Source organism: Lingula anatina, chromosome 3 (genome assembly GCF_051362555.1).
Source record: "Lingula anatina isolate TDL-2025a chromosome 3, LinAna3.0, whole genome shotgun sequence".
Taxonomy (NCBI): Eukaryota; Metazoa; Brachiopoda; class Lingulata; order Lingulida; family Lingulidae; genus Lingula; species Lingula anatina.
Window position 1 is genome coordinate 7,868,563 of NC_141769.1, and position 21,950 is coordinate 7,890,512.

Sequence of the window (21,950 nt, forward strand, 5' to 3'; positions counted from 1 at the left end):
CCGCAAGGCGACTCTGACTTCCATGTAAATAAAGTGCCCTAAACAACACTTACCTGCATCATGGTTGAAACAAACAGCCGAAGCAGCCTTACTACTGTACTGGGACCCGCAATAGTTCCACCCATAACCATAATGATTACACGCACTCAGGGGGTGATCATGGCGGCTCGGGGGACGCCCACAGCCGTGGTCCATGGTGTACCTGAAGGGCCGATAGGGCGTCTCAAACTGCGTGTACGCGTATGCCTTCCATCCAGTGTAGCCCAATTCTTGGCAGAGTCGCTGGGCATGCGTGCTGTCCCAGTACGTTCGGCAAACTGACCCCCAATGACCGGCGATAGCCGCCTCAACCGGACCGAAGTTGACGCCTTTCCCGCCGAACCGAAAGCTGACGTCGTCTGCAACAAAACATTTTTGTGCGTAAGCCCAAATCTTATTATTTCACTTGGCGATTTTCAATACTACATCTTAAACGGAAAATAACATAACTGGTTGTACATGTAATTATTTGACCCATTTTCATAATAATTTATTCTCAGTATAACAATAACAATAATCATCAATTTTATCCAGTCAGTAATTAAACATGTACATCAAACAACTGGAAATAATTTCAGTTTTCCCACAGAGTAGAATGACAAGGGGTGTATTACAAAAAAAGTTAAAAGTTAAAGATTGGGGCTTTCCATGCTTACAGTTTCATAAAAAAGAAATACGACAAATGGATAAAAACATTTTTTTAAAGAACCTTAAGAAATAATTAGATATAATGAGGCTACGAAAAAATATCAATAAATTTTAGACAACGGCTAATAGAGGCCACAGGCTTAAACTCACCTCGCTTCTTCTCGCATACAAAATTACGCGTGACTCCCGTGCATGCTATCACGTGAAGCAGGTTTGTTGTGCGCGCTTCGACACAATGCGTCGCTCCAGTTGGCTCCCCACTACCCCATGGGCTGAAGAAAATTTAAAGTTTTAGATAAAAAGACATGTTTTCTTGCTGCAGTAGTATTTTTGTACACATTATGTCAGTACACTGCGTAGTAAAGTCGGCGGGATGTCACACTGGAATAACTGTTCTACATGTATCTATTTGACTTTTAAGTTGAACATTGCGTAAAATAAACCAGGTTCAGCATTAGAAAATGCGGGCCCTCACATTGTATTGGCCAGCCAGTTGGCCGTCCCGTCCAGCCATATGAAGTAGCCATGGTGGTCCTGGTCACTCAGACCGATCATGTAACCACTGTTAGCTGTGGCCAGCATGGTGGACATCACCCAGGTCTAGATAATCAGAATAAAAACATATAAAATAAAAGTTTCTCACCGCATTCAATTTAGGTATATCATTACACAGAGACATTCATCTTCTGTTTTCAATCACGTATCAGTTAACATTATTTCATTCATTCTGCTGTAACTTTATTCGTATTTAAAAAAAGCTTTGGCGATTTGAAGGCTACTAAAACACAGAATAAAACACTTCCGCCAAAGAAGACTCCTTAACTCCGAAACATGGAATGTTGTTAAAATATCTTGACACTGCACAAGCTGGTGTCGTTTCTTTCCACTTTTATTAAAATTTAACTTATGTCATATTGAACCCAGAGTGACAAGCACCGACCTTTTCTTCTTCAGAGCCAAATGACACCAGCTCCGCGTTGAGGTTGTTACAGTGGTCGTGTGCTTGTGTCCAGTCCTTAGGTCCCGTAGTATGGAACAGGTAACACGTGTTGTTGAATACTTTCCAGCCAGCTGGACATGCGTCCAAAACTAACAGAAAACATAATAATATAAAAATTGAGTAGCAGGACGAAAGCATATTTAAAATGAGAAGAAAATTAACCTTTTATTAACTGTGCAAATGGTTATGTAAGCTGCATGATTTTAAGCGCAGAGTCCCATCTGAAATTTCTACCGGGGCTGCAATCGACCGACAAATGTAGTTTCAGGTAAAATATTTGATATTCATTGTATTTCTGCGATCTGGATTTCAGCTAAATTCTCAAATGGGATCATGTGTTTCCACCAATTCAACAAATCAGTTAATTTTATTTTATATTATGATTTTAGGGGTGGCTGGGAGTGGGGTTACATGTGCAACATTCCTACATCAGAAATCCTCACCTTGTGTATCTTGCGTACAATACGCGACTGCTGAACGCGTGGTATCCGTGCACCGGCTAGTGGCACCAAAAGACCCCACACACTGGGACAAACTGCCCTCAGTTCCTGCACAACTGAAGTCCTTGACGAACGTCGGCCACGGCGCCTGCTTCCAGGAACTGGCATACCCCGTGGAGAACCCTTTCTCCTTACAAAACACCTTGGCTTGGTTGTCGTCCCAGTTGTCGACGCATGTCTTTCCCCACCGTCCAAACTTGTGAGCCTCTGCGCGGCCGTAATAGCTGCTTGTCAGTCTGTAGGCAGTGGCTTAAATGGAATAGAAAACGTATATGAAATCAGCCTAGCTACAGCCAATATCATAGCAACATAACAGTTACGAGCAATCAGCATATTATTATGTACATTGCCTCCAACTGAACTTATCGTACTTTTTATTACAATATGTACGCTTTTACAACAGGAAATACGTTATCGTGACGAACTTTATGCAATTTCTATGATACAATTTTAAGACGTGGATGGTAAGATTTCCGGCGTTAATATTCCTCTTTACACAATCTCATCATACCCAAACCCACATGCATCAACATGAATAAAGGTCGAAGATCTTCATACACTTTCACAAACATGAACATCTCTAAACTTAGAATGCATCAAAAAACACGCACGCACGAACACGCTCATGCACACACACACACACACACACACACACACACACACATACACACACTAAAGACACAGGCTCTCATACGCACAAACACTACAGATCAGGGAAGCCAAAATTTAAGATCATTGATCAGGGCATGACTTACTGTCATCCGTGTCATAGCATATCACCCCAGCGTCTTGTTTGTGGTCACACGTCACCCCGTGTCCACCCCACGCACTAACAGAGCAGGCAGTGAGTGACCCCTCTGTCCCTCCACACTGGACATCCTTCAGCCATATTGGACTGTCCAAACTGTTGGAGATCTGACCAGTGAACACTGGGTAGCCATGTTGGTAGCCGGCCATTTTGCAAGCCACCGTGGCATCTTCCACGGTCCAGTTGTCGTCGCAGATGGTGCCGGGGACGTTGTAGTAGGTAATTAAGACTGTTCCGTAGTTGTTACTGGTTTGCAGGCTCACTGTGCTCGCTGAAATGGTTCAATATAAAGAAACGTGTGTCTTTTACAAGTTCTTATGCTATGTTTTTTTTATTCATTATGTTTTATATGGAGATTCTTCTATTTGCATGACTTATTAAGTTACTTTTTGTACTTCTTATGCATACCAAAATATTTTATTTAATTCGGATGTAAGGTGTATATAAGCCACAATACTTAAGTTGTTATATCGAGTTGATTATCTGTTTAAGAGTGCACTACTGCTCATTCTATACATAAATGGACTGACAATAATCGTTAAATAAAAAAGTTTAATAAGTGATGATAGATGATAATGTCACAATGCAAAACCGAAATTTAAAAAAAAAATGGAAGCTTACTGTAAGTTATGCTATTTTTGTAGCAAACAACTGACGCCGCCCTGTCAATCCCTCCGCTGCATGTTGTTGAATGAGAACACGCCCCCAGGGAGCTTTCACTGCCCGTACACGCCAAATCACCGTACGTGAAAGACGTATAGCCGTGGAAGGTTTTACAGCAGAAAGCCTTTCCGCCGTCATAGCCTCTTTCCTTGCAGATTACGTTGGCCTCGTTATCGTCAAAGCTGGTGTCACAGATGCTGTTGAGAGTGGTGCCGACGTACTGCATGACGCGGCCGTACCAACCGTGGGACAGCAAACCTAAAAGTATACACATAGTGTTTGAGTTAAATGAAAGGCCAAGTTTCTATGTGATATTTGTCATTTTATCAGTATCATTACATAATTTTTGATTGTACTTTTTCTTGTAGAAAAAAGTTTGGCAAAGTAATTGACAATTTCAATTACAAAGCTACATGTATATTGCAAAAACAAGTTCACTTAAAATACATTCAAACTTACTTAGACGTTAATGAAAAACTTAAATAAACAAACAAACAAATAAATAAGAACACACTTACTGGATGTCGATCCATAGCAAAACACCGCCGCATCACTGGCGTGCGTAGCGCTGGTGTGACCGCCCCATATTTTAGGCGGACATTCTTCCAGAGAGTTCTCATTTCCTGTGCAGGACAACCCCGAGAGCCAGATTTCCCCAGAGCCAACGCCGTACATGTCTGCGCTGTGGAAGCTGCCTATACCGCCGGTGTAGCCAAGAGAGCGACAAAGCACGTCCGCCTCCTCCTTGCCGAAGCCGTCCACAGAGGCCGTACCCCAGGAGCCCTGGTATAGGGTTTCCACGCGGCCATAATGGGGACCGGGAACAAGGCGATAGGACGGCGCTGAAAGACAGTGAACATGATTCGTCATGTGGTTGACAAAACAACTACCCAGTACATGTATCGACGCAAGACTTTGAACAACCTTGCTTTTGGTGAACAAATATGTCCATACTCGGAAATTGGTTATTCAGTGACCTTAATGTTGGCCACCACCCTCATGTAACGTCATTCAATCACGCCCATTAACATGCACTAGTATTTGCGCTTAGGCAGGGTGACTTAAAATACCGAAAACGTCATCAGACATCAACGAGTCTGGAAGATGGTCAATACTATAGGTATTCTGTACGCATTTTGATAATAAGTTTGTTTGTTTGTTTGTTTGTTTGTTTTTTGACTATGTTTCCTGCAAATATCTTAAAAACTATCCTTCTGAAATGTATAGGAGGGCATGGCAATCTAAATGACTGACCAGTCTAAGAAATAAATCACCAAAGTAAACGTGGAATAAAACATAGAACCCAAGTTCTCAGACAGATCGGGCAATGATTCGCGAGAACAGAACAGAAAATTGCCTTTTTGTACGAGGAAAATTTGTTTTGGAGACTAAATCCCGTATAGATTACCTTTAATTCTTCACGCATAAACTAAAAAGTGCATCTCGGGTCTCACCTGTTTCACAACGTGTCCCTGCATATGGCACTGGGCATGCGCAACTGTAGCTGTTGACCAAATCGACACACGTGCCGCCATTTTGACAGGGGTATGAACTACACTCGTTGATATCTAATTATGATAAGTAGATAAAAAGATATATTTAAACAAAAATTATTTAAACAACAGAGATACCAAAATGTAAAGAACTACAAAAATTATCACACCAATTACCAAATGAAATACCTGTTCATTTTGTATTAGAAAGGTTACATGCAGCTCGGTTGTAATATATTTGAAAACAAATAGATTCTTGATAGAAATGTTATGTAGAAATATTCCAACTAATTTTAGTAATAAATGATTTATAGTGCGAAGCCCTAGTGGCTCTAAGTTATCACAAATGGAACACTGATGTATTGTATTGCATTGCTATTGAATTCAGTCTGCTCATACTGAATATCTACGTGTACATGGACATGTATTTACTCGAAATTAACCTACAGTAGGAGTTTTGTCCTATTCACGCGTATAGGACTGATCTTATATAAACGGGTTATTGTAAGAAACTAAGTATCTTAATAGGACCTTCCGATTTAATAAACAAGATCGCAAATGGACAAAATGCATTGTCTTGCCTGGTTTTCGGGCAAAATAAAAATCAATCTCTGTGTACTGTTTTTCTCTATGAACTCACAAGTGCATTGATCGGACATTGGGAATTGATTACAGTTTTTGAAATTGTTCAAAGCCCAATTAGCATGCGGTTGTGGAGCAAGAAAGAACTCAATTACGGTGATGTATTTCTACTTAGTTCTATAAACAAATGTGTTAGCTTTACGTTTCAACTTCAATACCTGCAAATATTTCTATTTCAGTGAGCAATACCCTGCACTCTACGCCTAGTACAAGCTTAACAAACAACCTGAAGAACACTTAACTCACTCACAGGTTGATTTCTGCAGGTTGCAGATTGTTTTTGCTTTTTTAATTCAGTGGAAGAGCAGTTTATATCGGGTGGCATGCAGAAATTGTTATCGGCCAAGCCTGATCATTAAACACCCGTTATACATCGAGTGTTCGCGACGGCTTCGAGAGCGCAATTGGCCTCACCTTCACGATGTTGATTGTGGGCAATTCAAAATCAGTTCTGGAAGAGGATGCTAGTACCTTAAACATAAGACACAGCGCCAATCACACATAATGCGTTTGTTGAAATAGAAGCATGGCCCAGAATTCGATATCCGTGGACAGATGGGCGCACTTTATTTGCATTTATCACAACTCTGATTGTTTTCATTCTCTTTGCCCATTTACGTTTGGATTTGTCTATTAATTTTTTCGACGATACAGCTTTGTCTTTCAGGTGTACAATGTTGTGTTTAATCACACATTAAGTGTATACACAAGTATTTGACTTATACTACGAGTTACATTTATAAAAAAAGGACTTGGGTTCTAACACATGTTTGATATTCCTCTGAGTGGTACATTTTACGTGTACAAATATATCGTTTGTAGGCTCTGTTGTATCAAATAATCTTCTATAATCACTGCTGTTTTGATATCATAAAAATCATCAGATTTCGGCTAAGAGAAAGAGCAAATGAAAGCATTATCCATCCCCTTCACATAAGTTGAATAGCAGGCAAACTCTTTTTACATTACATTAATCGATACAGTCGGAAATTCAAATACAAACCTTTAGTTAATACTCGAGCCTAGGCTTGGCCGAATTTTTTTGCGGCTTTTCATACAATATACATGTATATGTATATGTATCTTAATTCTGGTGTATTTGTTTGTAATAAAAACTGATTCTGTTGTACAAAACATTCTGAACACGTATATGTACGTGTAGCAGTAACTTGACGTAGCTAGATTACAGCCCTAATACTGGCATTATATATGGAATTGTGCCATTATATAGCAAAAGTATAATTTTCAGAAAGATTTCAAAACTTTTCCATTAATCACCAACATATATCATAGCCACAACCTGTCACAGAATTACGCTCCATGCAACCGTTTTTTAGTTCTAAGTTTCTGATTTTTTATTTATTCTCTTAATGGACATACATATAATATATCACACACGTGGAAATAAAACTCAAAAATAGGTTTGTACATAATACTTTTCCAAATCGTTTTGAAGAGGGCATACCTTGGTGATGAGAAGGTAAATTGATTAATTTGCTATTAACGTCTACCGCACATTGTTGTCCTTTAAAACTGACTTTGACCTACTTATTTCACATCTTATCCCGGCGAATCCTGCGACGCATGAACACGAGAACTGGTTGTCCCCATCCGTGCACGTTCCTAGGTTTAGGCATGGGTTACTGAGACACTGATCTACAGCTGGAATATAACAAAATTTACATTAAATGAAAGGGAATAGGTCAGTCTTCTCTCATCTCAATGCCTTCCCTCCCTCTTAATCTCCTCTCTCTCTCTCTCTCTCTCTCTCTCTCTCTGACACAACCACACACACACACACACACACACACACGCACAGAGAGAGAGAGTCATGCACGTACACACGCTCATGTATGCACGCACACAGAGTGTTCAGCGCGCTTTTACCTAAGCAAAATACAAAACCTGGAGATAAAACGTCCTTCTGGGATCTTGAAGTGTACACCGGTAATAAAACCTCACACCTACTCGTGCTGTTCTCAAAGATGACAAAACGGGTAGGTGTGATCAAGTGTTTTAAGCCAACAGTTAGCCTGAAAGCGGTTTTAGTGAAACCGGTGATAAACTCGACCATATTTGCTCTATTCTTTTGCACTAACCTAATCACGCGTCTATTCACTTTTTCATTATTAAAATTAATTCTTTAAAAACTTAGATATTAAAAAAGCATTGGGGTCAACATCTACTTGTGGAAAAAGTGAAAGAATGAAAAAGGTATACACATTTCAAAGGAGTATACTTACTGTCTTGTGCTGACGTCACAATCACCAGAAACAGCACACACAGGTGACATCGGTAGCTTGAGACCTTCATTTTAGACGTGTTTTAGCATCCTCCGAGCTATAAGACAGCTGTAGTGAAGAAGAGAAAAAATAGAATTATTATATAACAGTTGCAAGGGTAACCTGCCTCCCCCCAAAAAAAGAAAGAAAAAAGCGAACGAGTCAAAACCAAGAAGTTTTTACATTCAAGCCCAATCAATGCATATTCTTGTACATTTGCGTTTTATATGTAGTGAAAAAATATCCAGAAAAATCGACGAGAAGAATGTTTTTTTTTGCCTCCCCCCCCCCCCCCCCCTCAACCACAACCCCAGCTATATTCTGGCATAGCCACTTTTTACGTCTCTGATGCATGCTTCTGGGTCTGCAAACAGAGTGACAGATCTACAGGGGATATTTAATCGACCATATCGGCATTTACTGCTGACCTAAAAAGGCAGGGAATCTACTAAGACCCCATTCCCACAGATTTTAGATCGATCTATCCCTGTGGGGAGTCTCACTAGATTACTGTCAGCTTAGCCGGCTTAAATGTCTGTCCCGCCTACTAAAAGCTGTAAGGGGGTAATTAACTACCGTGCACGCTCGGCTAACAGCAATTTAGCGTGAACCCCCAGGGAGTTAGGTAGATCTAAATGGATCGATCTAAATCTGGGCATGCAGTCTAAGACAGCCATCCTGACCGGCTCTCCTTTGCAAGATGTTTTTTTGCATCAATATATCCAGAGGAAGCCATGATCAATGATATTTTTTGTAGACGACATTGTTATAGGTATATCGACATTTTACATTAAGGACTTTGACGTATTCAAACTACTGGAGCATTGTCCCCAATTGACTTATCGAAGAACTAGCATGAAGGCCAAGCAACCTTTACTTAAGTTATTGGCCCAGTATTTTCCCCCGTGCACACAGTCAACTCCTTTTCACAGACGAATCTGGGGATGAATTTCATGCCTGTTTCCAAAGAAATCTAAAAAAATCGATCTTACTGCACACCCTAATGCAGTGTCGACGACCGTTGCTTTAGCCATGACAATGGAAGTAAAAACTTTTATGTAATACAGGTTCACATATTCCCATGAATTATGAAACATGAGATTTGATAATGCTGATACATGTATACCAGTCTATGCCATGCGCTTTTTATGCTCTGGGAAGTCTGGGAGTACAGATAACTTATGTATTAAGTGAAAGGAATGCTATGTCCTATTTAAAGGCAGTAGGCTTGCACGGAAAGCTGCTTACAAGTGTTTTTTTATATATTCATAACCAGCTTAAGAAATTGTTCCTTTCTGCGTCCCGTAGTGCAGCCCCGTTTGGGAGTATAAAAAAATCTTTATATGCCGACAACCGGCCGACCATTGAGCATTCTTTCTGCAGCCAAAGCGATGCGTGTGCCTCCTTTCTATGACCACAGCGATGCCAGTTCCATGGTTGCACAAAGAACGCAGAAAGGACGCTGTCCAGTGTAAAGGGGGTTTTAGTTACTTCCGCGCAAAGTGACAATCTAGGGAGGCCAATATAGCATTATATTTTTCCCAGATGAAATGCTTTTATCTATAAATGTATGGATGTGATCTAAAGCACAAATGTGCCTTGCTCTTTTTACATTTTAAGATGTTTTCTATTCGTTAAAATGATAAAATATCTCGTCAAAAAGTTGTGGTCAAAATTAGAAAAAACAGCTTTGGAAAATTAAGGGCATCTTTGGGTTGGACATTGCTTTAATATTTCACTCAAGCGACGAAAAAGATAAAAAACGATGCTTAATTAGTTATAAGCTTGTTGTATGCAAGAGTGTTATACGGTAATGAATTTTCACTTGCTCCCGACAGCATCGAGAGATGAGCGGTAGAAATAGCAGTTAAACTAATATTCGAATAAATGTCTAAAATAATAAATTAAAAAACTGAAAATAACTCACCTGTAATAGTCGAGCTTGTCCTGTCCTGACTTTTGCACAAGCTGGTGAATAGAAAATGACGGAATAGCAACAACTCAGACTGATCAATCTGCGCTGCTCACAGATTAATCCACCGTGCGATTTGAAATAACACAACCGTATTATTGAATACACCGGTGTATCGGTCGGCGTGAGGACAACGCGTGTGTAGGCACGTTTTCACGGGCATCGATTTAACACTGCCAATCATTTCTGTGCTGTCAACGTGCTTGTCTACCGCTCTTGCTGCCCAAATAATCATTCTGAAGGTACAGTGGGTGGTAGTGGATATACATTTTAGGAAGGGGAGGAGTGTAATGATGTTTTTCTCTCCCAACTGTTAGTTTCAATTTGACAACATTTCATTCAAGTTTTAAAGGTAGATATTGGGAAGTTAGTGCATTTAATTTTTTCATAATAAATTTGTCATCACACCTATTCTTGTTTCCAACGTACTCGTAAAATGCTTTCTTATATTCTACTCAAGGCCAGGAGAAGGCGTGTAAGTCTGTTAATCTGCATTCAGCCAGAGTCCCCGTGGATTGCGCATTAGAGTATGATTATACTCGAAAATAAATCTATCGGAGTTTGGACAGGAAACTGTTCAGTTTCAGGCAACTTGCCTGCGTGTCTCAAATGTTTTGGCCCAAGGCACAGAAGGATGGCGCCCTTCCTGCCCTTTGAAAACTAAGCATGGTTTCCCGTTTTCGAGATCAATTTTTAGTTTATACAAGTCTACAACCGTAAAAAGACGTTCCAATGGAGTTTTAATGAACGTTTTTTTTTTTGTTTTTTTTTTTTTTTTTTTGAATAAGGTATATCTCAGGACCTCCACATAATCGTTATGTATACAATGCAAAGAAATATCCATTAGAATCATTAGTAAGGAATAATCAGCATTTGGCTGATTAGCTTACACTGTTACACTGTTAGCCTTTTCTTAAACAATCTCAGAAATAAAGGTACAGGATGTTACATGTGGACAGGAACTTGTAAAATTAAAGCCAATTTGCTTGCTTGTTTCAAATGTTTTTACCCAATAAATGATTAAAGTTTCGCTAGCTGGACTTTAAGATTTAAAAAAAATGGTTTCGCGTTCTTGAGAACAATTTTGACAATCGGCTGCTTGCTTTCTAAATAGACAGACAGAAGACATTGTTTCAAGTTGATATTGTCAATAATAATAATTATCATTATTATTATGTGACGCTAATACGCTAATTTTCAAATTTTCTGACACACTGTACGTTTGAAAACATTAAAGCGTCACATTACCTGTATTTAATTCTAACTGTATTGGTTTCTGAACCACTTTTTACTGTGCGAAACGTAAACCCCAAACTCCACACAGTCGTTCAAAAACAAAAGCATTAAAAATCTTTTAATTCCACTAGGAGTTGAGATCGCAGGAAAAAAAGGAAGCACATGTGCTCTTGAGCACTGCACCCGGTCATGTTTAACATCTTTAACTAAATGGCCACTATCAAACATTGATCTCAAGCAATCTAAAATAAATGGGCTGGGCAATCCCTTTTAAGGTGATTGATTTTATATTGATTAAAAGTGATAAAAAATATCGACTGTAAACTGAAAAATGTCAAGGTGAAGTTTAGGTAAAAAAACATTCCATACCAGTTTTTGATCAATAGGTATAATTGAAAGGTCATACACTGTAGCAGCATATTTTGGGACTTCTGTTTAGTTGTTTATTGCTATTCGTCGTTCATATATTGACCATAAAAATATCAACCATTTACCAGCGGCCTGTTGAGTGAGCACGTAGATGTACAAATATCCTCATCGGGCATAAGATCAGCTAGTGAATAGCCAGAAGAATATCTCATGAAACAATATTTCTGTTCCCGGTAGAGGGCGCGTAATATCCACCTAGACTGGTAAAAAAAAAGGAAAGGAAAGAAACAAAAATTGATTTTTGACTCACTTCGGGAGACAGGCTGTCTTTACTTTACCAACCTGAGCGCAAACTTTAAATTTACTGATAACCAAGGCGTAATTCAAACCGTATCAGAATCCATTTTATAGAAAACTGTTATTGGCTTTCGATTAATAAAAACCACGTTAAGTATAATATTATCGAGTTTTGGTACGCTTTGGTATTCCCAGCAATTTTGAGAAGGTTAAGCCAAATCACTTTGATTAAAACATTTTAACTATGTTTTGAAAATGTTGGGTGTAATTGTAACATATAATTTCCGGTGCATTTAAATATAAAGTTGTCATTGGCAAACTTACGTGTATATGCTTCATTTTTCTTTCTTTCAATTTTTCATATTTGATATGGATTTATTGGCCTAGAAATCTAAAGAAAGGAGTACATGAACCGCGCTCTTGAAAAGTTGACCTAATCATATCCATTTTCAATTAATAAGCATTATCAAATATTGATCACAAATAGTTACTTGTTTTTGACACGACGCTAGTTAGACACAATCTGATTGACAAAAATATTTCTAAAGTGATTGATTTTGTGATATTGATCACTTATAATAAACAGGTCAGCTGCAGCGTGCAACAATGTCAATGGCAATATCAAGGTGAGGTGAAATCAATGCCCCAACTGTTCGCCAAAGTTTAAACCGCCACAGCTCAGCGGACACATGACGTCATAAGTACGTCATTCAGCTACAACGGCATTAATATCATTCTACATCTAACAAACCTTAATGTATCATATAAACACTTTGGCAGAGGGTTCAATGACATATTTATCTGAAAAGAAAATGAACATCAATAGCATTTTTTAACAAACTAAATAATTCCGACAACAAATAGTTCGATTGTGTGATAATATTTGTACCGTGGGTCCATATTGGACCAGAATCAATTTGTTACAAAGATATTTACCACAAATATATTTACCACAAAGATATTTATATTTACCAACATCAACAACAACAATTGTAGAAGTCATTTTTATATTTTATCGTTTACAGTCATTGCAAATTTGACTTAGCCGTCGATCTAAGTCTTTTAAATATGCCAATTCAATAAAGATTGTCAGAGGTTTTCAGTCTATTCGATATTTGCCTTTAGCATCACAAGATTGGAGATCGAAAATACAATTTCTCACATCGGAGATATAAACAGTCCGCTCCCTTAACAAGCACCAGTGTGCGGTAGTGAAATAGCCGCGCAGAATTGTCCGTTATATATCAACGGTTATTAGAATAAGTGGGTATACACACACACATAACGTAGCTATAGATGCAAGTGAATCTTGCCAGAAACTGTATCAAACTGAATGCTATTTCCTGAATTTACAACGTTTCAGCAACAAGAAAAGAAAATCTCCAAATTCGCAGATAGTAAGGAAGCTTGAGCCCACAAATATCCCCATCAGACCGCCAATATCACCTGCAATACAAATCGAAGTCACTTAAACTGAGTATCATGCAATATTGGAATTTAGCAGATGAGATTCAGTTTGGGTCATTCACAGTTGCTGGTGAAAACACCTTACTAGCATTAAGTGCGGAATATTGAAAATTAATAATTTTGTGAAAATGAACAAGTATAATGAACTTGTTGGACTGATAAATTTTTACTCAGCTTGTATACCATTTACCGTACATAACGATACACTGTTCAGAAATGGGAGTACCATACCTATTAACTGAGCAAAGTAGTATTTTGGACTTTGTTCTATGATATCGTAATTCATCTGCTGGTAGAACAGGCGCATCTCCAGGAATTCTTTCCTGAAATCAAAGGATTCATGTATTGGTATGTACATGTAAGAAAATTAAACTAGTAGAGATATTATTTTTAAAAAATTTAGTATCTAAGAACTACCAGCAATATCCACTCTGAGCTAAATCGGTCAGATTCTGCCATCACAATCATGCTCCTCTTGTTACTAGATCTTCAAATTGAAATATACAAATATGTTTCATTCAAATATACCCACAAAATTATTAAATTATGTGACTTTTCTGAGAAAAAATAAAAAGGCGAAAGCATGAGAGAATAAGTGTGCGATGTCCATATGACAACAGTTTGAATGTGGTCAACCTAGAACTTTCCTCTTTTTTTTTTTTTTTAAAACCTTTCGGTTCAATTCAGTAACCTCCTTTCTCTGGCAGGTCACATGCCTATAGATGGCGCTTTAACTCTCCATCTTGGTACTCATCTTGGTACATACCTTATCGACCATTTCCGTATCGTAACTGCAACATCTATTTCCCTTAATAAACATTAGTTTGCCTTTAGGAGGTTAGAGTGACATGTAATTGATTTTATTTTTCCTCTTTTTCCTGGAATATGAAGGGAGGAAATGTGTTTCGTAAGAGAAAAAAAATGTTGCGGGTGGGAAAAAACTACAAAACTTCTCCTAGTGAACTCACTTCAGATACTCCTCAGTATAATTAAACTTCTTTAACTGCTGCAGTGTAGGTTCGTTGGGATAGGAGAGATGCGACAGTTGAGAACTGTACAGCGTCTGATAACATGGCGGCTTGCAGCCACATCTGGTCTCTATCATTGTATTTTGCATAAACGAAACTGGAAAGAAAATCCGACACAAAATATGAATATCACATTTAAATATGAAAATCAAATGACCCAAAAATACCTTTTAAAGTTGGGAACAATGACACATTAACGGACAAAAACTAACATAATCCCTCCCAGAGTATTTTCCCGATTGTTTTCTCTAAATTTCGGTAGAATTATAACATTTTGCACAACAGTATTTATCCAACTTATTTTCTTGTCACTTTTGTACTGCAATCTAAGAGACAGCATTCACCGGTGTATAAGGGTTTCACCCTTATTACTAAGATGTCAGCAGCACCTCTCGCTGATTCTCGCACATTTTCTACTCTTTAGTGACGTCACAAAGTGCCATCAGCTTCGTTTTAGGCTTTTTATTTATTTATTATTATTATAATTCTTGCATTTGCATTTGAACTTACTATTATTGAAATTATTAAATCCTACTAAATTAGATATGCATGCATTACACACTGACGTTATTAAATTTTTATGCGATTGTGTGCAGCTGCCTGTGATAACTTACCTAGAGATTTGCTGACACAAACTAATGCCTCCCAGACATTACAGCGCCGATAACCACCTGAAGAAGTGTAGATGTTGTACTTGCACGATACAATCAGTTATATCCACCCATCAATTTGGTTATCTTAAAGATGTTTGTGATACAATGTATTGCTTAATATGCTTTGTATAGTAAAAGACTCGTTTTTTTTAGGATATCTCCTCACTTTGTTGCTTTAATAAAAAAGGAAAAGCATATTGGAAGCCGTTGAAACGACTTCAGTATACATGTTCGTGTATAAACTGATTTTGCTAATTTTGTTGCAATGAAGAGAATTTTACTCATGATAGTAAAAGGTAAAAAATGAGAGAGCGTGAGCAATGCTATATAGTGTAGATAATAATTTTTGCAACGGTTTTGGATTGGATTAACCTTAGAGATAAAAGGAAACTTGCCGAAATCATTTTGTTTTGCTGTAGAAGCGTATGAGGAGCACAGTGCGTGTTGATACTTTATAAATAAAATAAATTAGAAATAAACGTAAAAAAAAGAGTACTAAATGGGCAGGGTCGGGATCAAAACCACGAGTACCGCCAGCGCTCATGCTGATGGTAATAAATATAGCTTACCTGGATGATAAAACAAGGTACAGTCGCATACGTCATTAACGTATCTTGCCTGGCACTCGTATATACACCCGGACAAACTGTACGTGGGGTAAAATTTTAAAGGGTTTCGAAACGTCGAGGCCTTGGTATCTATGCAGTCTATGCCGCGATATGGCAGGGCCTGGCCTATTATCTATAAAGGCATAAGAAAACTTAAATACTGTGTAATGTTCTCACTCACCTAACTATTGATAAAAATGAAGAACTATTGGTTAACTTCAACATATGAAGGTGTTAAGTATAGGATAATATAAACAATATGAGCAGACCAGCCGAAAATTACCCGTGGTACTTCTTAAAATATACTGACACACTATACAAACTACATATTAAAATTTTAGTTCAGATCTTAAGACGACACGTGCGTTTCATTATTCTTTCAATATATCACTTTATTACACACATGCTGTACATATATACTATATGATATAAATGCTACTTCTCAAAAGAGTCCAATCCACATGTAGCTAACTGTATACTCACTTGTGTCATGCGTATGGCGACCAGTGCCTCATAGCCTGCAGACACAGCAAAGCCTTGTTCGTGTACTAGAGGGACTTCATATGGCTCGTGGAGCAGCGCCTAAAATTTTAATGTTAAAGACAACGATGTACTAGTAAATGCTCTATTTTTTGGCATTATAAATTGTAACTGACATTGTATATTGAGAATTTTGGTTTATAAAGTTTATACAGAAAGGTAGCATTTTGTAATTACTCATCACAATTAGGGAGCATTCACATCGAGAAGAGCCGAGGTCTAATAAGGCCGCGACCTAAATATCGCGGACCTACATGAAAGGGAAACCGCTTAATCCTGTAATGGTCTTTCCGCCTCTCACAGGCCTCCCCAAGCGTCGTCCCTCGACCGGTTGAATTGAGCCGAGATTTAATTAGACCGCATTCACAACGAGTTGAGCCATGGCTCTACAAATCCAGGAACTAAATATGGCGGACGTACATGAAAGAAAAACCGCCTAATCTTAATAGTCTCTAAGCCTCTCACACGCCTTCCAACGCGTCGTCCCTGCGGGGGTACAGTCATTAAATCTCGGCTCCATTGGGACGACACATGGGGAGGCGTGTGATAGGCGGAGAGACTATTAAAAGATTAGGCGGTCTAAGTGTTCCCCTGCGGGGACGACGCGCGGGGAGGCGTGTGAGAGGCGGAGAGACCATAAATGGGTTAAGCGGTCTTCTTTTCATGTAGGTCCGCCATATTTAGGTCGCGGCCTTACTAGACCTCGGCTCTTCTCGATGTGAATGCTCCCTTATACACACTATACCCTACACCATTATTAAGAGTCATAAATTATCCATGCATACTGTGCAAAAAACTCTCTTCACATGCTCACTCTTTGAATTGGTCTACTCTTTGAATTGTGGGTAAGATGCGTTGGGAGCGCTGGACCTAAAACGCAGCGACGAAATCGGTTACCTTAACACCAGCCGACAAAGCAAACCCCGGCGTATACTCCTCATGCTGCAATTTCATACGCAACCACAGTCCAGAAGAACTGCCAGTCCTCTCAGCGGTGAGCGAGCCATTAGAATTAAACGTGAAACAGCGCCCCATGCTGGTAAAAGTCGTAGTAAACGCCTCACTGCAGTTGATGGCATGGTTCTTCCAGAAGCAGCTCCAGAACATGTCGTCTACGCTATATCCGGCCATGGAAATCAGGCTGTCGGTCTTCGTATTGTTTAGCACTATTGGCAGGAGGGGATCAGACCTGTTGATGTCGTTTTTCAGAGAGGGGGGTAGCGGAGAGATGTAATGAAGCAGCGACATCAGCGTTTGGTTTTTGATGATTTTGGATTTTTTGTATCGGTTGACGTTGCAGATGGTCACAGCTGGAAAGCGGAGAGAACGACGGTATTCTATGCCGACTTTGGTTTGCACCGGGTAGTGATAGTAGTCGATGACAGAGTACGTGATCATGACGAGACAAGTTACAGTCGCCATTAAAAGAAAGATGGCCCAAACAATTCTGAAAAAAAAAAAAAAAAGAAAAAGAAACATGAAAAATGGAACAATTTTTTTTAATTGAACGAATAACGTTTTGAGACAACTAAGAACAACATATCGAAGGGGCCCCCGATTTATAGTTGGATGTTTATCCTATATCGTGCTAAACTGGTTGGATTTGCTCAAAAATTAATGTTTTCAAGACGATAAGTTTTAAAAATTAGCCGTAGAGTTATCTGGTGCATCGTCAGAATTATCCTGATGTACGTCAAATAGCATGATTGGTTTGGACAACTTTTGGCTTGCGCAACTTTTGGCTTGGACAACTTTGGCCTCTTTGCAAACCCGAAAATTAAAATGTGTGCACTATATGTTTAGAAATAATATATATACTATAGATATTCTGCGTACACTTTACGTTAAAATCACTACTCAACACTATTCGATGTTTATCACTAAACTGCTTCACTTCTTTTACCAGAGGGACCTTCAATAAATGAGGCCGTCATCGGCCAAATTTCTAACATCTTACTTTAGTTTGTACTTTTCTTTTAATAGGTATGTCATACTATTATAAGTAATTTTAAAAGTGGGTAAAGATCAAGTAGACACAAATTATTATTATTATTTTTATTTATTTATTTATTTATTTATTTATTTATTTTTTACTTAGAAATTTAGTGTTAATTTTAGTATTGCAGTCAATAGCAAATAGGTCCTTATGGAATATACATACATGTATGTAGCCACTGGGTATGCTTGTAGTCGTGTTTTCCAATTTCACCTTTACTGACATTGTGCTGGGAATAGCTAGCTACAAATGGGCACTTATCTAGTTGATCTATCGGAACGTGCCAAGTATAATTTATGACTGTTGTTTCTCCTGCACTTCGCTAGATTGCTAGACTGCAAGATATTGCAACTCAACGTAACTGGTACATGTAGGCATAAATAAATTGCAGTTTATTTGTTATGGTTGATATGGGACACGTCAATATAAGTGCGGTTCATGGCAAGTTCAGTGTATTTTAATTGCTAGATCTTTTTGTTTTACTTTGTGACAGAAAAGGAAAGAGTGATTTTAATGTGCACATTGTATATAGCAATGCACAGCAGTTTCAATTTACGCAATGCACAGCAGTTTCAATTTACTTTGTGAGTCTATGGTATGATGGTTAAACAGTTTTCCACCTTTTGCTTTATGGCAGGGAAATTCGTCGATTTTGTGGAGATTTGCAGGCACTAAAGGAAGACAGAAATGTGTATTTTTGCGAAAAAAAGAATATATCAACCCGCGTTAAGGTAAAAGAAAAATACACAGTGCTCCGATTTCCTTGCACAATGTTACATGCAATTACATGTAATAATGCATTATCAAATAAGTACATAGAGTGCTTCAAGATGAACTTGCTTTAAATGCAACATGAATGACACCACAGATAGTGAATTATCAAAGAAATGAGAAGTATTTCAGCATAAATATCTTAAAACTTCAATTACACAAATAGAAAACAACAACAAATACACGGTGTATTATGTGTACCTGCGTATTAGTGACCTTTTGGCCAAGAAGCGAGCCCCATGCAAAGTTGTTTCTTCAAAAAATGTCATCCAAACACTGCTCTCGTTTCGAGTCTCCGTGGTTTCCTTTGGGGTCCCGTGTAACTCCACTTCTTTTTGCATTTTAATTCATGTTACATCAACGACCAAGCTGCCTTACTTTTCAAATACGTGCCAGTTATTGTAATTTATTAAGGATAAGCCCTCCTGGGATCCTCTATAACAGAACTGGTCCACGCAGTAAATTGTAGATTCAACAGATATTTTTCAGATCTTTGGCAGCGAAATCCCAAAAATTATAGGCGTGCTTTCATTTCCAGCACCTCTTCCCCAGTAATTCCTAACTGTCCTGGAATAGCCGTGCGCCGTGGGTAATTCTGCCGTCCAACTGACAATAAGTTAGGTTCAGCAAAGCTAGTCTCCAGTAATTGACCCTGATTAATATTTTTTTACATATGGGAGCGTTAATATACCTGAGGCCTTTTTCATTATTATTTGATGGCCTTTTGCGCGAACACTGGCCTCATGAAATATGATGGTACAGCCGATCGCCATCATCAAGGGACGTCATGGGGTGATTAAAGGGGCGCTCAATACTGTGTACGTAACGCGTAGACATATTAGTAGATACTCAGGGTCGTATTGCTTGGCTGAGCTTATGACCATACTAATATCAGTTCGCCTTTTTCATATTCTGTTTTCGACAAATGATTCCCCAGCTTACTGGACGTTTGAGAAACCTTATTTCAGTGCTCGACATTACCTTCTACCAGGGTTGCAGATTAATTATGTTTATCTTGGACATGATAACGTAATTTTGTCCAATTCATGGTACATTTCTCCAACGCGACAGTGGAGAAATGTACCATGATTTAACAAGATATTGTACGTATCTGTGGATATCTAGTGAAAAATCCATCCGTGGCCCTGGGAGAAGGTAGTTCGCTATACTGGTCTCTAAATATTGGCGTGATCACGAGTATAATAAAGCTCTGAACTGACGAGTGTGCGAATGACCTCGTGTGGCACGTTTTCAAATAAACTGTAATGATTTTTCGGGGCGGATCCAGGATTATATTAAGGGGGAGGGGGGTCCGGAATGACAGGCCTCTGATGCAAAGCCGACCATCGCCCGCTTGGTTAGGGGTTCGGGGAATGCTCAAGGACTCCGAAAATTTTTCGGTGTTTTGGGGAACAAACAGTGCCCTTTTGTACGGTTTAGAACTATAATTTAGTTGGTCAAAATTCTAATTTCAAGAGGGAAATATTGGTGCGATATATTTTTCAGAAACCGAAGGGGGGTGGGGGTCAGGACCCCCATGGCACCTCCTCTAAATCCGCCACTGGTTTTTGCACAAGCAGCCATAGTGAAAGTTCCAAACAAATCAATGACACGTAGACGTGATCATTTTGCCATTTCGTTGAGGTCAAATTTTTAACATATTTCTTCAGAATATGAAGATGAACGGGTATTGGAAATGTTGGTAAATACTGGCTTTTGGTGATTATTAAATCAATTGATAAAACCTACTGTAAGCATGATATTACCCCAGTGGGAAAACCGCGAAAGCGTAACACAGTGTGGCGTCAAACGTGCGGCAATCTGATAGGGCGGAGGTTGACTGTTTGTCAAATTCTATGTGCCACTAATGTCGTTGAAGAAAACAATATATAAATCTGGCACGTAAAAGAAGGTGAATTCGCACTTTTGTACAATAGACTATACAGAAGTAAAGATAAAACTACCAAAAACGTCAGTAGACAAATCCGTTAGGCTTGTCTTTCTTCCTGATCAAGTTATTCTCTAGATCCTGTAAAATTTCTCTTTATTTTGTCAAAATTTGCCGACATTGGGTTCTCCCATATTATTGTAATTGAAACACGTAGTCATTAAATAGAGGTGAAATATCGTTATCTCTTCCATCGTGCCCGACAGAAAACTATTTGCAAGTAGACATTAAGACGAACACGCAGCACGTGCTTGCCAACAATAGACCTAACAAAACATAAACATATATGTAGCTTTTTTATGCAAATTATCCTAAAGACGGCGGTGTAATAGGTGCATGTAGTAATTTGCCGACGATTTGACTGTTACGGACGTACAGAAATGTCGGCTCCAATGGATTAGCGCGTCGGACTTCTAATGGAGATAAGTGATTCGGAGGCTGTGGGTTCGAGTCCCACCGGAGTCGTTCCTTTTTCTTTCAAAAATTAAAAGCGATACTGAAAGCTACCTTACAGAATAGACGAAAATCATAAACCATGACATCATGTTAGTAAAAGACGACCCACTAAATCATGCACACATTTTATTTTGGCAAGCTAATTGAAACAGAAGAGACCATTCCCAGAGACTATCGTACTAACTTTAACTGAGCAAGTGTGCTATGGTGGAGCCTAGGGTTACTCCAAAAGACATCTTTTGCAAATGGAGTGAGATACAGGGTATCCGTGGAGAATGTTACAGCAAAATATCCTAATAACATTCTGTTCCAGAAAAAAAAAGGAAGAAAACCATGGGCTTGGAATGCTCTCGAAATGCGAAAGAATTTGACTTCTTAGGTGATATTGTCTTGCGCACACTTTTCAAGAGGCATTCTGCAACATGTCTACGGACCCTCATTTGGCCATCAACATACAGGAAATATGTTAGTACATTCGTTCTTCAGCAAAACCAATTTCCAGTGATGGCTGTCCAGGTTCTTGTACCTCTGGGG

The 21,950-nt window shown here is 38.8% G+C and overlaps 2 protein-coding genes across 2 annotated transcripts in view; both read right to left on the reverse strand.

Annotated features, from left to right (window-relative positions):
* LOC106180015 (scavenger receptor cysteine-rich domain-containing protein DMBT1) overlaps positions 1-10,164 on the reverse strand; it is a 30,189-nt gene extending 20,025 nt beyond the window's left edge. The window contains exons 1-12 of the mRNA XM_013563877.2: positions 10,003-10,164; positions 8,037-8,144; positions 7,342-7,455; positions 5,113-5,226; positions 4,177-4,500; positions 3,617-3,916; positions 2,943-3,266; positions 2,131-2,436; positions 1,628-1,776; positions 1,163-1,287; positions 838-959; positions 54-398 (exon numbers count right to left, since the gene is read on the reverse strand). Coding sequence (XP_013419331.2) covers positions 54-398; positions 838-959; positions 1,163-1,287; positions 1,628-1,776; positions 2,131-2,436; positions 2,943-3,266; positions 3,617-3,916; positions 4,177-4,500; positions 5,113-5,226; positions 7,342-7,455; positions 8,037-8,106 — 2,293 coding nt within the window. The 5' untranslated portion in view covers positions 8,107-8,144; positions 10,003-10,164. The remainder of the gene's footprint in view (positions 1-53; positions 399-837; positions 960-1,162; positions 1,288-1,627; positions 1,777-2,130; positions 2,437-2,942; positions 3,267-3,616; positions 3,917-4,176; positions 4,501-5,112; positions 5,227-7,341; positions 7,456-8,036; positions 8,145-10,002) is intronic.
* A 2,552-nt stretch (positions 10,165-12,716) lies between these two features.
* On the reverse strand, positions 12,717-19,618 carry LOC106150550 (acid-sensing ion channel 1-like). The gene is made up of 8 exons (XM_013523421.3): positions 19,214-19,618; positions 17,143-17,692; positions 16,189-16,287; positions 15,667-15,838; positions 15,059-15,115; positions 14,385-14,541; positions 13,648-13,739; positions 12,717-13,395 (listed from the first exon to the last, which is right to left on the reverse strand). Exons 1-8 carry the CDS (start codon positions 19,351-19,353, stop codon positions 13,286-13,288), a joined length of 1,377 nt encoding a protein of 458 aa, XP_013378875.3. The 5' UTR covers positions 19,354-19,618; the 3' UTR covers positions 12,717-13,285.
* Between the last annotated feature and the right edge of the window lie 2,332 nt (positions 19,619-21,950).

Coding starts and splice junctions, on each gene's coding strand:
- LOC106150550 (XM_013523421.3), bottom strand. CDS start 19,353: ATGCAAAAAGAAGTGGAGTTACACGGGACCCCAAAGGAAACCACGGAG. Junction 16,288..17,142: donor CTTTGTCGGCTGGTGTTAAG/GTAACCGATTTC, acceptor TTAAAATTTTAG/GCGCTGCTCCACGAGCCATA. Junction 15,116..15,666: donor TACCTTGTTTTATCATCCAG/GTAAGCTATATT, acceptor ACACTTCTTCAG/GTGGTTATCGGCGCTGTAAT.